The following is a 16,438-nucleotide window of genomic DNA, read 5'->3' as shown; positions in this document are numbered from 1 at the left end:
CACATTCCAGGATGTCTGGCTCTAGGTCAGTGATCACACCATCGTGATTATCTGGGTCATGAAGATCTTTTTTGTACAGTTCTTCTGTGTATTCTTGCCATCTCTTCTTAATATCTTCTGCTTCTGTTAGGTTCATACCATTTCTGTCCTTTATTGAGCCCATCTTTGCATGAAATGTTCCTTTTGTATCTCTGATTTTCTTGAAGAGATCTCTAGTCATTCCCATTCTGTTGTTTTCCTCTATTTCTTTGCATTGATCACTGTAGAAGGCTTTCTTATCTCTTCTTGCCATTCTTTGGAACTCTGCATTCAGGTGTTTATATCTTTCCTTTTCTCCTTTGCTTTTCACTTTTCTTCTTTTCACAGCTATTTGTAAGGCCTCCTCGGACAGCCATTTTGCTTTTTTGCATTTCTTTTCCATGAGGATGGTCTTGATCCCTGTCTCCTGTACAATGTCACGAACCTCATTCCATAGTTCATCAGGCACTCTATTTTTCAGATCTAGGTCCTTAAGTCTATTTCTCACTTAAATTCATAGCCATCGTCAAAAAATCTACAAACAAAAATGCTGGAGAGGGTGTGGGGAAAATGGAACCTTCTTGCACTGTGGGTGGCAATGTAAATTGATTCAAACACTATGGAGAATGGTATGGAGATTCCTTAAAAATCTAGGATTAAAACAAACATATGACCCAGCAATCTCACTACTGTTCAATTACCCTGAGAAAACCATAATTTAAAAGGACACATGTACCCCAGTGTTCACTGCAGTGCTATTTACAGTAGCCAGGACATGGAAGCAACCTAGATATCCACTGACAGATGAATAGATAAAGAAGTTGTGGTATAAATATATAATGGAATCTTACTCAGCTGTAAAAAAGAACAAATTTGAATTAGGTGTAGTGTGGTGGATGAACCTAGAGACTGTTACCAAGAGTGAAGTAAGTCAAAAAGAGAAAACCAATATCATATAGTAATGTGGTTATATAGTATCTAGAAAAATAGTACTGATGGAGCTATTTGAGGGAAGGAATGGAGATGCAGACATGGAGAATAGAATTGCGGATACAGTGAGGGAAGAACAAGGTAGGATGAACTGAGAGAATAACATTGACATATATACACCAGCATGTGTACAACAAATAGCTGATAAGAAGTTGTTCTCTAATACAGGGAGCCCAGCCTGTTGCTCTGTGATGACCTGGAGGGGTGGGATGGGGGGAAGGGAGGGAGACTCAAAGGGGCGCAGTATATATGTATGTAATTATGGCTGATTCATCTATTGTAAGGCATAAACCAACACAACATTGCAAAGCAATTATCCTCCAATCAAAAAAAATGCATAAATGGAAAAAATATTGAAAAGAGTATATATTCATATGTTCATATATAACTGAATCAGTCTGTTGTACAGAAGAAATTAACATGACATTGTAAATCAACTATATTTCAGTTTAAAAATAAATGAAAGAAATTATGAAATACTTGATATAGGCCAGTAATTAATATAATACCCTTTGGGAGGATGTGACTTTTTATTCTGAGAAGAGTGAAAATCATTTTCACTTAAGATGGATGACTGCATCCCATAAGGTAGAAACAAAGACTATATTGCTGTTGATGATGGATATGTGGATATCTTCTTCAAATATGTGTAGAAATATGTACATAGTTCTAAGGAGCCCAAGGAGTGGATTCTAGAAGTAACTGACTTTTTGCCTGTTGACTGCAACAACATCCTGCTTTGTTGTGCTTTGTAGTATCATCTTGACCTTATAGACATTTCTTCCTTGAGAGTTGGATTCATGTCACGATTTTATGATAATCCAATGCCATTTTTTTTCTGAAGAGGCATTACCTGGTATTTTCAATGCCAATATTAATAAAGTCAAAAGTTTCAAAAAAGGTAAAATATTTGAATATGTGTTTCTCCAAAGAAAATATGCAAATGGTCAATAAGCAGGTGAAAAGATGCTCAACATCAATAGTCATTGGAGAAATCACAAATTGAAACCACAGTGAAATTTGACTCCATTCTCATTGCTACTACTACTACCACTGATAATCACGTGGAGAAACTGAAAGCCTCATACACTGCTAGTTGGCTTGTAAAATGGTCCAGAAGCTTTGGAAAACAAGTGGTGGTTTGTCAGAAGGCTAACCAGATCTTCCATTTGGCCCCAGGATTCTACTTGTAGAGTAGATATATAACCAGGAAAAATGAAACTTGTACATTTATGTTTGTAGTGATCTCATTCATAATAGCTTTACAAAAAGGTAAATAAGCTAAATGTCTATCAGCTGATGGATGGATAAACAAAATGTGACATATCCATATAATGGAATATTATTTGCAAAATGATAGCAACAAAAACAACAACAAAAAGTGAGGTCATGATACATACTACGATATGAATGAACCTTGAAAACTTCAGGTTAAGTAAAAACATCCACAAAAGACCACATGCATAATTGCATTTATGTGAAATATCCAATAGAGACAGAAAGTAGATAAGCATTTGTCAGGGGTTGGGGCAGAGGAGTGGGTAGAAGGAATGAGAAATGAATTTTATTGTGTATGAGGTTTCTTTGGGGAGTTGAAAATGTTGTAAAATTAGACTGTGATGATAGCTGCAGTGCCCTGTGACTATTCTAAAACCCACTGATTTGTACACTTTTAAAGGGTGAATTTTGCAGTGAGCGAGTGAAAGTTGCTCAGTCATGTCTGACTCTTTGTGATCCCCTGGACTATTCAATCCATGGAATTCTCCTGGCCAGAATACTGGAGTGGTAGCCTTTCCCTTCTCCAGGGTTTCTTCCCAACCCAGGGATCGAACCCAGGTCTCCCACATCTCAGGCAGATTCTTTACCAGCTGAGCCACAAGGAAAGCCCTACAATATATGTAGCATATGTCAACAAAAATGCAAAAACAGTAAGTCTAGTATTAAAAGCTGAAAATAAAAGTGTAAGCTAAGAATCTTGACTCTGAATTTGAATTAAGCTTGGCTACCTACTAAACTGAATTAAACTGTGCACGTTTCTGCATTTACTTAAACTATTTGTGCTTTAGTTTACTTATCTGTAAAGTGGGGTGAATTACAGCATCTACTATTACAAACGAAAAATTGAAACATCCTATAGAATTAGGGTAAAACAGAAGGCTATATTTTTCTAAATGATGCCCTAAGCACTTCCTTTGATTTCCTCTTTATTATTTTATGAGCAGAGGTTGAAGGCATTCTCCTTCAATATTATCATCCTCTACCAAAGATGACCTAGGGATTATTACTTAGTGTCTGTATATATTGTGATCTGTCATAGTCAAATACTACATTTGTTCTACAACACATGATTGTGCTGGAGAGATAAGAACAGTTGGAAGTTAATTTACCTGGTGGAAGTCCCATAAAGATGAGGCCTGGATGCTGCAGAAATGGCCACAATCACAGCAGGGACTCCGTAGCCAACAGGGAACATGGCCTTCTTCATGAACCTGTTGATACCGGAGTAGTTGACCACCGTCAGGTTGCGTGCAGAGAGGAAGAGGTGCAGGCCCACCAGTAGCATCCAGGTGAAGGAGGCCAGGTAGAGATAGTGTAAGGCACCTGCGATGATGGCGCACAGCACCTGCAGGAGGAGGAAGGTGCCACCAGGAGGGACTGTCAGGGTGGAGCACGGCCCTGGTACTCCTATAACTTGCCACTAGGGAGAACTTTGATGTATATGAAGGAGTTGTCAACAGAGTCTTTGTCTTCTAGTCGTGGCAGTCAATGTGAGACTGGTTATTTTCCAATTTAACCTTACCTGAAACCCAAGTCATTTTATAAAAGTGTCCAAAGCAGTGTGGCTCCATGAACTCAGAATCCCCTGGGGGAGGAGTATTTTGGAAAAGTATACGAACCTTGCTCTCAGTTCTGTCGATGGCTGTGAGGAAGAGCAGGTGGGCCAGGAAGAGGCAGAGCGAGAGCTGCAGGTGGAGCGAGGTGCTGGTGTTCTGGATGGCTTTGCACAGCAGGAAGGTGAGGGCCGCCAGGAGGAGGCAGAGCAGAGAGAGGCTCAGCCCCACGTAGGTGATCACAGTCAGTGCGGGATCCTCCTCCTGGGACCCAGCAGAGAGGGGACCACAGTCACGCATTCCTGCTCTGGGTAATGACCCTTCCACCATTTTTATTTTTAGACATAGAAAAATCAGAATAGAAGGCCTAGATAGAGTTAGTATATTTGTGGATAGCTTTCTCCAGCTTCTGAATGTTAGAATTTTATGGGATCTGAATGATGAATTCTGTCCCTGGAAGGACAGAGGGACAGGAGAATCTTTAGTCAAGAACAAACTTGGAACTCACAAGGGTTTATTTTCCTATAGACTTCTGTGCATGACTCAGCCTCCCAGTTACCACAGTAGGTACACAGAGGCATGAAACTTCATGCTGAGCACCACCCTCCATCCCCACCATGTGATGGTGTGTGACAGAATCTGTACCTGAGACTCTCTGTCCAGGTATTAATCACCTGCCTTGGACGCCACTCACCCCAATGATTATAGATTAGAACTGAACCCTTGACGGAGGAAGTCTACTATATTTTGACAATGGTGGTAGCATAAAATTCATATTTTCTGAAGCCCCTGAGCACCCTGTTGTGAAGACCCCTGGGGTAAACAGAATTTTAATGTGGCAACCACACCTCATCTCCATCTCTGCTCTATGTTCAGTCAAGAGCCAACCCAGGTGCTGCTGTGAAGAGAGTGTTGCAGGTGAAATTCAAGCCCTCCATCAACTGACTTAGAGAGTTTATCCTGGTTAGACCTGTTGTAACCAGAAGAGCCTTCAGAAGAGGTAGGCTCTTCTTGGAGAAAACGATTCAGAGTTTGAGAGAGTTCTGACATGAGGGAGTTTCTGCTGCTGATCTCCAGACAGATTCACTGGTGCACTGTGAGAGGTCCCAGAGGAGAATTAGGACCAGAAAGAAGGCTGAGTGCTGAAGAATTGATGCTTTTGAATTGTGATGCTGTAGAAGACTCGCTGAGAGTCCCTTGGACATCAAACAGATCAAACCAGTCAGTCCTAAAGGAAATCAACCCTGAATATTCATTGGAAGGACTGAGCTGAAGCTCCAATACTTTGGCCCCTGATGTGCACAGAGTCCACTCATTGGAGAAGACCCTGATGCTGGGAAAGAATGATGGCAAAAGGAGAACGGTACAGCAGAGGATGAGATGGTTGGGTGGCATCAATGCCTCAGTGGATATGACTCTGAGTAAAATCTGGGAGATACTGAAGGACAGGGGAACCTGTTCTGCTATAGTATATGGGGTCGCAAGGTGTGGGACATGACTTAGCAACTGAACAACAGCAACAGATGATAAGCAATGCAGGCAACCATGGGAACTGAGCCTGGTTCTCTGCTGCCAGAGATAAAGAAAATACTACCTCAGTCCTACTAACACCAGAAACTGAAATCAGGGAGTTAGGGGACAACCCCAATTTTCTGATGAAAGGTTTATAAGACTTGTAGGAACCTGAACAGAGAGCTCATCTGAACCACGACTATTTGCTAACTTGAAGAAACTGTGAGATAATAATAAATGTATGTTTCTAAAGCTGCTGTGTGTGGGGGAATTTGTTACACCTGGTGGGCTGTTGTCTATGGGGTTGCACAGATTCGGACATGACTAAAGAGAGGCAGCAGCAGCAGCAGTAGCCCTTGGATGCTGCCTGTGTGAGAGTTCTCACCTGAACACCGTAGTGGGCCATGAGGACAGCAAAGATGCTGAGGTGGCTGCACTGACAGGTGGTGCTGTTGTCTCTGGTGCTGGTCACCCAGCAGCCTCTGGTGTCCCAATGACCACTTCCATTCTGGCCATGCTCCCAATACACACAGTGCACCTTCTCTCTTGGCCCAGGGGTCACTGACTGTGTTAACAGGAAGAGGAAGTGGGTGTGAGTTCGGGGTTCTGTTGCTCAGAAATGCTGACCCAAAGCTAGCTTGTGAAGGGCTTTCCTAAACAGTTTATGCACCCATGGCACAGCCCCCTGAAGCCCAAGGCTGGGCCCAGGACTCAGGCCTGTTCCACACCCACCACTCCATCCCATCTGGACTCACATGTTGGAAGACAAAGGTGACTGGGGACCTGAGGTTCTCAGTGTCCTTGTTGGTGATAAAGGCAGATATGACATCCGACAGCAGGATGTGGGAGGTTTCCTGCAGCAAACCCCTGTGTGTCTCATGTAGAGTTGTCAGTTCCTCAGCATCCAGGACCAGAGGGGCCTCCGCCAGGAATTTGTCTATCCCTGGAGTGGACAGGAGGCCCACCACAGCAAGACCTGCAGGACAAAGCTAAGGTTGACATCTTGCAGTGCCCGAAAGGACCTCTTCTTCTACAGATGGACCATTTCCTTTTGCCCCACCATAACCCACAATTCCCTTTAAACTTCAATATCCCATTTGTCATATCCTTGGGCATCTTGACACACAGTGAAGACTTACCCGCTGTCTCAGCCATTACCTGAGTCACCAGAATCATGCACTGTATCCCAGGTCAGCATCATCTTTGTCTGTTTCTGAATCAAGGTGATATTCCTGTAGCTTGGCGCCTGCACCTCCAGTGACAGTTCTATGAATTGTGGGAGTTAGATTAGTAATTGTGATTGTTTTGATGACTATAACACCATGCTGTTCAGTTGCTAAGTCATGTCCAACTCTTTGCAACCCCACGGACTGTTTCATGTCAGGCTTCCCAGTGCTTCACTAACCCATGGAGTTTGATCAAATTCATGTCCATTGAGTCAGTGATTTCTATCTAACCATCTCATGCTCTGCTGCCTCTTTCTCCTTTTGCTTTCAATCTGTCCCAGCATCAGGGTCTTTTTCAATGAGACACAGATATACTATATGTGCTTATATAGTATATCTGTTTAATTATTATGATGGAGAATTCCTGGCCATTTAGTGGTTAGAACTTGGGCTTTCACTGTGGTGACCTGGGTTCAGTCCCTGGTCAGGGAATTAAGATCCTGCATGCTGCATGCCATGGCCAAAAGAAAAAAAAATAGGCAAAAGGACTTGAGTAGATAGACATATTTCCAAGAAAGGTACAAAAATGCTCAACAATGACATAAAAAAAAAATTAAACATCCTTAGGTACTAGAGAAATGCAGATTAAACCATGATGCAATCTCTCCTGACAGCTACTAGTATGGCTATGACAGGAAAAAAAAATGGAAGCAACAGGTGTCACTGACAGTAAGGAGACTGGAACCCTTGTACATTGCTGTTGGCAATGGAAAATGGAAAAAAAGCCACTTTGTGAAAATAGGTAGTTTCTCAAAAAGTTGAAAATAGAACTACTGCATAACTCAGCAATACCACTCCTAGCTTTGTGACTTAAATGAATTAAAATAGATATTCAAGCCAATACCTATACATCAATATGCACAGTAGTACTGTTCACAACAGTCAAAATGTAGAAATAACCCAAATGTTTATAGGAAAATAATATATTTATTTCTATTTATAGGAGCTATCCAGGATGGAAATCCATAGGGACAGAAAACCAATAACTGATTGCCAGGGCTGAAGGAAAGGAGAAATTTGTGACTGTTTAGTGGACAGAGAATACCTTTACGATTATGAAACTGTTTTAGAAATAGAGGTGAAGGTTATACACCTCTGTGAATGCACTACTACATGTCTCCAAATTGTACACTCTGGTTAAAATGGTGAATTTATATTAAGTGCATTTCAACTTAATAAAACAAATCAGACTTAAATAGCAAATAATACTAGATTTATACACTTCCAAATTTAATACCTTGTTTTCTTTTGAAAAGACAGTGAAAGTATTAGTGACTCTTGTCTGACTCTTCGTGACCCCATGGACTGTAGCCCACCGGACTCTTCTGTCCTTGGAATTCTCCAGGCAGGAGCACTGGGAGTGGATTGCCACTTCCTTCTTTAGGGGATATTACTGACCCAGGGATTGAACCCAGGTATCCTGCATTGCAGGCAGATTCTTTACCATCTGAGACAGCAGGTGGTCTTGTTTTGAAGCCATTTATATTTTATCATAAATTCTTCAGTATAATTATTTCCTTTGCTGATACTTCATTTTACAATGAAAGTTTAGTTTTTCATTTATTTTTAACCTCTTTTTCTCTCTGTTTTTCACTGAAGTGCAATTGAACTAGAATATTATAATAGTTTCAGGTGTATGATACAATGATTTGATATTATCATACATTACAACATGATCAGCACACTAACTCTAGTTACCACTCATTTCCATATATTATTGACTACATTCCCTATGCTGAACATCATTGGTGGTGGTTTAGTCACTACGTCGTGTCTGACTTCTGCAAACCCCTGGACTGTAGCCCTCCAGGGTCTTCTGTCCATGGATTCCCCATGCAAGAATACTGGAGCAGGTTGCCATTTCCTTCCCCAGATTCTGTACCTTACATCCTTTTATTTATTTCACAACTACAAGTTTGTACCTATTAATCCCTCTCAACGATTTTGCCCTTAACCTTTTATTTTAATTTGTTTATGACATTAACTGGGAGATATAGGCATGGTCACTTTGCTCTAGTGGGATTGGAAGAGCAAGGAGGCAGGGAACAAGCGAAGCAGGAACCTGCGGTCAGACTCAGGTACTGACTTACCTATGCCTGCAGATGAACTGAAGGTAAATGACCCTTTAGGCAGTGCCTTGCTCACCCCTCTCAGGACATTTTCCAGGCCAAAGAGCAGGTTAGTGACCACAAAGTGCTGCTCTGAGAAGGGCAGGGTTTTCAGGTCCCCGGGGGTCTCCAGCAAATCACCCATCTCCTGTACGAGGTCCTGGGGGGATGGGGACACAAAGCCAGTAGCCCATGCATCTGAGAGGCCGTATGAAGTTATGACTCAGTCACAGAAAACAGACTAAAGAGACTGTCTGGGTGATACAGGTGGTACTGGATGGGATTCCCTGGGTGATTTTTGCCGCTTCAATCCAGCCACTCAGAGGTCAAACTTTTTCATTAGTGTCAAGGATGATGTAAACCCAATGTCCAGAAATAGAGCAAGGAAAGGGCATTAGTAGATGTGCCATGGTGTTCAGTAGTCACTACACGTGTCCACTGTTCCCACCCACCCTGTGGGAGAGTGTGCCATTGTTGTTGGGGTGTCCCTTTCCAGATCAAAGTTTCCCAAGGCTTCTATGGGATGCTTCTGTCTGCCTCCCTTGGGTCCGGCCCTTACCCGAACAGTGTTCAGGACAGAGGCCGAACTGAAGTTTCTGCCCAGATCCTGGATTCTGTTCAAGAAGTGAGAGAGCGCCTAGGGGAGAAGACAAGGTGGCCAGAGAGCCTCATGTGAGTGTAGGAGCTTGGGGGAAATGAACAGGCTTTGCGGAGAGATTTCCTGCTGCCTGTCCCTTTGGGGCCACTCACCTGGCTCTTGATTCCAGAGGGAGCAGTCCAGGTGGGGAAGGAGATCTCTGCAGGGGACAGGTGAGCAACTCATTAGGTGTGGCAGTGTCTGTGTTTGCTGTGGGTGGGTCTTAGATCAGGGTAGGACAGGTACCTTTACAGATGGTGTTCCTTTGCTTATCCCAGAACCCAGGTTTAGGCTCCCAGCCTTGGCGGCAGTGGCACCTGTGTGAACCCACAGTGTTGACGCAGACGGTGGTGTTGTGACACTGATGCTGCTGGGAGCTGCACTCATCCACATCTGGGGACAAGAAGGAGGGGGTCAGGCTCTGCCTCAGTCCTGTGAGGCCCCTGTCCTCCTTGTGCCCCTCTTTTCCCCCATATTATTTCCCCAGGAGGTGATGCCACCTCCTAGAATCAAGGACAGCACATCTTTGAGTAGTGGATGCTGTGAAAATATATATAGGAAGTGTGTAGAGTTCTGACAGACAGCAGATGAGACAAGTACAGCTTGTGAAAATACTGAAATATTCTCTTTCCAGTTGGTGATTAGCTGTTGCCTGGGGTCCCTGGGAGCCTTCTGCTTTGTACCCCAGCTCCTTTTCTAGGACCCCTCACCCCTCCAAGATCTTTTCACATTTAGCCTCAAAATGCGTAACACCTTACACAGCAGGGGACCCCCAGTGATCTTTCTGTTTGGTTTGTGTGGGTACCAATGAGTATATGGTTAGATGTTTTGAGTGTGGGTCTCCAAGAGTGTAGCATTTGAGCTCCAAACCTTCACAGACTGTGATGTTTGGGCCATTGGGGGACCCATGGATAGGCTTCCAGCCGGAGCGGCAGCGGCACTCATAGCTGCCCACGGAGTTGAGGCAGTGGGTGGAGCTGTGGCATGGCTTTTTCCCTGAGGTGCATTCATTCACATCTGAGGACAAAGCCAGAAGATCAGAGCTACTCCCCTTCACTCACTGCACCCATTCTTCAAGCCCCTTCTCAGATTTCTTAGCGCTGCTCTCTGAGGACACCCTCTCTCTGCAAGTTACCTGGCCTGTTGGGATACAAATGTGTGATAGCATTTTCTAATGCAAAAGTTCCATAAGCTCAGATCCTTCCTGCAAGGTGGACAGGGCACAACTTTGTGGGTGCAGGTGTAATCCCAGACCAAGCTGAATCCCTTCACGTCTGGTGCAGGAGGCTCTGTGGGCTTCTAACCAGGGAGGTTGTAGCACTGATCATGACCACATGTGATGCAGTGGGTGAGGGGGAGGCACCACTGCCATCTGGAGCTGCATCCCTGCCTTTATTAGAACAGAACCCAGAGGACAAGTCCTGTGCAGCCCAGGTCTCCAAGCTCATCACTGTGCTAAGGGCACAGCTCTCCTCATAGTGTTGCTGCCTCTTCATTGCCAAAGATTGTCATGGCAGCTTCCCTTAAGATGACTCCAGCTGGGACGTTGTCCCTATTTTTAAGAAGAAAAATGAGGCAAAGATAGAAACTGAGTCATGGAAACTCGACTCCTCCATCAATGCTCTTACTCACATTCTCTTTAGCCCTGAACCGAGGTTCCCCCTCTGAAAGCCAGAGGTGACACCTCCCTCTGCTCTAATGTAGCAGATGCGGAAGGGGTGAGGTCTGGGGATGTTCTTGGGGGGCAGGGAACTCTACAAAGAAACCCCAGGCCCAGAAGGCTCTGCTGTCTCCCTGGTCTGTGGTGGGACCATTTGAGGATGTGATCCTTGGACAGGGCCCCAGCAGGCCCTTGGTGTCACAGGAGCCTGAGTCTCGTCCCCCTCATTCTTGGGGTCCCTGAACCACCCCAGCTCCTTCCCCAGCTCCAGGCCTGCCTCACACTGTCTTCCGAGGGTCTACCTGTGCAATGCCTCGGGTCCTCTGGGCTGAACTCCAAGCTGGGTGGGCACTGGCAGGTGTAGTTGCCCTCGGTGTTGATGCAGACACTGCAGCCTTTACAGACTCGGGGTCTGTGCTGACATTCGTCCACATTTGCAAGGGGAAGGAGAGTGTGATGGATACCTGCTGCTGTGGACAGCCTTCTGGTCTGGATGTCAGCCATGTTTCTCAGCATAGAAGCATCCAGAAGGGCCCGCTTTCTCTTTCTTGGTGAGTGGGGGCCTCTCCTCATTCATATTGAGTTATGCTATGGATGAGCATGGTGACTCAGAAGTTCTGTCATCCAGAAGTGGCCATAAGTGGCCCAAGTTACCCAGTTTGCTCTCTCTGACTCCGTGAGCCCCTCTGGGAAGAACCCAGCTGGATGGGGGCATCACAGCTGCCTGTGTCCAAGGCTAAAGATTTGGACAAAGGCCTGGGTGGGTCTTCTTGGTAACCGAGTAAAGCTGTGTTCCCTGAGCAGGGCCCATCTTGGTTCCCAGTGATGCACTTTGTCCTGACTTCCCCAGGGCAAATGCTGCCACTGAGTTCTCCTTGGATCCTGCTGACCCCGGCAGGACAGTGCTTTTCCATCCATGCTGAGACTCCAGCTCTGTGGACATGGATGAAGACCCACCCCTGAGTCATGCAGCTCAAGGCTAAGGCTTGTGGGCAGTTACACAGAAAATGAAAGTGAAAGTGAAGTCGCTCAGTCGTGTCTGACTCTTTGCGACCCCGTGGACTGTAGCCCACCAGGCTCCTCTGTCCATGGGATTCTCCAGGCAAGAATACTGGAGTGGGTTGCCATTTCCTTCTCCAGGGGACCTTCCTGACCCAGGGATCAAACCCAGGTTTCCTGCATTGCAGGCAGACACTTTAACCTCTGAGCTACCAGGGAAGCTCAGTGGGCACCAGGCTGTGCTGGACAGTGGGTTTGATGTCTGGCTAGTCAGCTTTAGGGCTGTGAAGGTGCCTTTATCTGATTCCCATGAAGGCATACCCCAGACTTGTAGGAAGTGATGAGAATCCACAGCTGAGCAAGGCTCATGATGGGCAAGGGCTGGGTGGCTGGAGCAGGGAGAAGGTGCTCATGGGCGAAGGGTGGCAGGTGTTTCTGCCATCTTGACACTTGGCCTCCCACTAGAAATGTGGACATGTGCACACTGCTGGGTGGGGCTTAGTCTCCACCTTCTGTCCTCACATGGTCTGGGTCATTGTGCAGTCTGGGCTGATCTCCTTAGTAGAGGGTCAGACCAGAGGAAATGGTCCCTTGAGACCAGATGGAAAACCTCTTCATTTACCTGATTCTTCCAGTGAGTTGGGGGTTGATGTCACCCTGCCACACCCCTGACACAACATCCTCCCAGGCCCCAGTCATCAGAGCTACCTCAGGCCCATGAACTGAAATTATGGGAGAGGGTCAGGTGGAGCCTTGGATGGGGAAATAAATGGAAGCTGAGCAGTTGAGATGTTACATCAGGGTGCCAGGAGGCATCTTCTCCAGGCTGTTTGCTGGCAGGGTCCGTGATCATTCCTTGAGTCTTCCTCCTCTCACATTTCTGGATGGGGCCCCAGAGTCCACCATGACCCAGGGTCTCATAAGCCCCAATCAGGGCAGGTATTCTCCCAGACAGCACTAACAATGGCAAAGAGGACAGATAGTGTTCTGGAACACACAGTGCTGTGACCACACTGAGTATCATGAATGTCACTTTCTCTTTTGTTTTAAGAAGATAAGAGGCCATGTGACAGTGGGATGTTCTGAACATCCAGAAGAGACCCTCTGCAGAGGTTCTGAGTCTTGGGGTTCAGAGAGGGTTGGGAGACTAGATAGGCACACAGGACAGCTGTCTGGAAAAGTTGAACAAGGAGCCCAGGGACCCAGCCCAGGTCTTCTTCTCATGGCAGACCTCATGGCCTGAACATGGATGGAGATGTACTTGGGTGCAGCGAGGGCTGGAATGCTGAGGTGGGGAGTGTAAGACAATCCAGCTGAGCCTGTCACAGCTCTAGGTCTTCAGGCAGAAGGTTTTGATGCAAACCAGCAGGTGGCTCTCTCCCTGTCATCCACCTTGAGGTCTGTTGAGGTCCCCTTCCACTTCAGTCTTCTACATCTATGTCTCTGGAGGGTCTCACAACAATGGGTGAGCAGCCCCCTTAGTGCAGACACACTGAGTGGGATCAATGATCACCATGTGCAGTTGTGCAGGTTGCTTACTGCACAAGAGTATCTGGCCAATGAGGCAAATTGGGGGTGGAAAGTCAACTCAATCTCCATTCCCAAACACACAGTAGGCCTGGAGATGAGGGACCATTACTAATTTACTGAAGGCTCTGTCTTCTGACCAGGTCATGAGTTCAAGCACAACAGCCACCCACCGAGGCTGCTATAGGCTAGCAGGGACTCCATACAGATGCAGGTCCCCTCTTCCCTCCCACTAGGGAGGCTCTGCTGCTCTCTGTCTGCAGTGCAGGAGGGAAGGGACTGGGCCCACAGTCGCTGGCTCTTCTCCCTGTAGCAGGGAGGTCAAAGAACCCTCTTCAGAGTCCTCTGTACCCTGAGCTCAGCATTCTTCTCACCTCCCACCTTCTCTCTCCTCCCCTCCTCACCCTCAGTATTCAGGTCTATCCCTCTTCATGGACCCCTCTCTGGAGTCCTGTTTGACCCACTGCTGGCCCCTTGCCCCTTTCCCTACCTGCCTGCTCCCCCTGGAAGTGGGGCAAAGCCTGGTGATGTGTGGAGGCCATGCTCCTCCTGGTCCTGGTGAGGGAGTGGGCAGGACAGCTGCTCCTGAGCACCCACCCTGGGGCAGAGCCCTCAGGGATGCCCATGATGGAAAGGGTATGTTAGATCATGATGACCATAATTTAAAAGCCCAACAGCCATCAGTGTTTTGTGCTTTGTGACCTCATATACCTTTCCAGCAATTCTATGAGGTAAACACCATAATTCCCCTTGCCCGCATTTTTTATAGTTAGGTAAGCTGGGGCACAGAGATAGGTGAATTAACTTGTCCAAGGTCACGTAGTGATCTTGGCAAAGTTGCTTTTGTTTTTATTTGTGCAAGATAGGGGTACTTAAAAAAGAAAATAGAAAATCATAATAATATTATCACATCTCCCATATTAACAGTGATTTCTGAATAAGTGTTCTGGCCAGTGTCACACATGCAGCTCTCAGGTGGCAAAGCTGGGACCTGGTTCCTTGGCTTGTACCATCTGCCTCTCTGTGCAGGTGGGACAGATACCTGTAAACTGTCCCAACTCAGACCTGGGTGCTACACCTGTAACCAAGGTCCTGTCCCCTGGATGCTTCAGAAATGACTCAGCATTTCAGCCCTGAAATGTCAAAAATGAGAGGCAGGAAATGCAGCCTCATTCTTACCTCGACATGTGTTCTCACTCTCATTCCGGAAGATCATTGCCCCAGAAACAGGCTCATATCCTGGGCTGCATGTGCAGTAGTAGCCCCCTTCCGTGTTCTGGCAGTCTGCTGAACTTCCACAGTACACTGGTGAGGGCGGTTCACACTCATTGATGTCTGGAACACAACAGGGCAAAGGGTCACCTCCCAAAGATGTGTGTCCCCTCAAGACAGAGATCCCCATCCCCTACCTGACTCTGTAGCACTGGGCCTGATATGTAATCCATGTCTCTCTGGAACGATTTAGACTCTTGGTCAATACTGCTGAGTCTAGGATGCAGCTGGAACAAGCCATCCCTGAAGCTTGTGCAGTCAGCTCTGATCTTCCTAGCCCTCTGACTGGCACCCCAGATTGGGACACAGTGGGCAGTGCTGAAGTGGGGAGTGGGTAGAAGTTTTGCATCTCCCTCCTCAGTCCTGAAAGGACAAACTGAGGCTCAGACTCCAGACTCCTGAAGACCTAGCTCCTCCCCAGAAAGCCAGGATTATTCACGTTATTCATGTCTCATCTCTCCACCTTTGTATGTTTTTGTTTTTCTTTTTTTCTGTGCTTGACAGTTCTGAGGACAAAGCCTGAGGCACCCATTGAATATCCATGTCTCCTATGGGTACTGGGCTGTACCCCACATTCTCTGCATGTCCTGCAACCACCCCAAATCTTCGTACCATCACAGCTTTCCAAGGGGTCCGTGAAGATCTCCCCAGAAAAAGAAATGAATCCTGGAGCACAGCGGCAGGAAGTACCATTGACACATGAGGAGTTTGGAGGGCATGGCAGAGCGCAGGCTGTGGGGGGCAGAAGTGGGGATGGAGACCGTCATCAGAAGTTCCAGAGAATGAAAGAAAGCTATCATCTGGGGGTCCATGGGCAGAATGGAAGGAAGCATGAATGGGAGGAAGGGAGGGAGGAAGGGGGAGAGACAATGCTATCCAAACGGGAAGAGCTCAGAACATTCTGGGCATTTGGGTAGAAGAAACAACTTCTCTTGTTCCCAGAGAACCATTTCTGAACCTCACTTGAAAAATAAGTCTCCTTTTCTCCCTTGTCGGTGAGAGAACCCAGACCCTGGCATGCATTCTCCACCTTTCCCCAGACTCACCTTTACTGTTCTGGGCTGTAGGTCCCATTGGAAACAGCAGCAGCACCAAGAGTCCTGGGGCAGAAAGACAGAGATGACAAAGATAGGAAAATGGAGCTTCAATTTCAACCCTTTCCATGTGGCCACTGCATCCTAGGGAGATGGTGGTGTCTCCACTGCCCACCACTTTCCAGCAGCCTCCCCAAGGTTCCTGTGCTTTGCACAGAACTGAGGACTCTGCCTTTCCCCTGCATCTCCTGGGACTCCACAAGGAATCAGTTACTGACAGGCACAGCCCTCATGGAGCCTCAGGTGCTAGATGTAAAGGTACAGAGTATACACAGAGAGCTGATAACAAGGACACATCTTAGAAACTCCAACCTTTCCCAAACGAGGGGGCATATTTGAAGGAGGAAGAAAGTCCTCAGATTGGTGCCTTTGCCCATACTCAGATTCTTGATCCTCTGGCAATGGCTGAAACCTCTCTGGATTTCTCTCCAGGATGGTTTCTCCTGTTGAAGTTACATGTTTCAGGACACATAGGAAAAGCATGGATATTGCAGTTCAAGATTGGAGTTATACAGTGGCCTTTCTAGTTTCAGCAGCCATAGCTGCTATGGTTCCCTGCAGATG

The 16,438-nt window shown here is 46.4% G+C and overlaps 1 protein-coding gene across 1 annotated transcript in view; it reads right to left on the bottom strand.

Moving 5' to 3' along the window:
* Positions 1-16,438, bottom strand: part of LOC147368360 (adhesion G protein-coupled receptor E2-like) — an 86,092-nt gene that overhangs the window by 28,091 nt on the left and 41,563 nt on the right. The window contains exons 8-18 of the mRNA XM_086413566.1: positions 15,827-15,880; positions 15,393-15,512; positions 9,436-9,482; positions 9,245-9,322; positions 8,668-8,845; positions 6,510-6,617; positions 6,107-6,327; positions 5,737-5,916; positions 3,906-4,103; positions 3,396-3,631; positions 2,854-2,855 (exon numbers count right to left, since the gene is read on the bottom strand). Coding sequence (XP_086269692.1) covers positions 2,854-2,855; positions 3,396-3,631; positions 3,906-4,103; positions 5,737-5,916; positions 6,107-6,327; positions 6,510-6,617; positions 8,668-8,845; positions 9,245-9,322; positions 9,436-9,482; positions 15,393-15,512; positions 15,827-15,880 — 1,422 coding nt within the window. The remainder of the gene's footprint in view (positions 1-2,853; positions 2,856-3,395; positions 3,632-3,905; positions 4,104-5,736; positions 5,917-6,106; positions 6,328-6,509; positions 6,618-8,667; positions 8,846-9,244; positions 9,323-9,435; positions 9,483-15,392; positions 15,513-15,826; positions 15,881-16,438) is intronic.

This window comes from Bos grunniens, chromosome 7 (genome assembly GCF_055505025.1).
Source record: "Bos grunniens cultivar Pamir isolate PY7600 chromosome 7, Bosgru_T2T1.0, whole genome shotgun sequence".
Classification (NCBI taxonomy): Eukaryota; Metazoa; Chordata; class Mammalia; order Artiodactyla; family Bovidae; genus Bos; species Bos grunniens.
The sequence above is the reverse complement of the archived record's forward strand: the minus strand, read 5'-3'. Positions and strand labels throughout refer to the sequence as shown.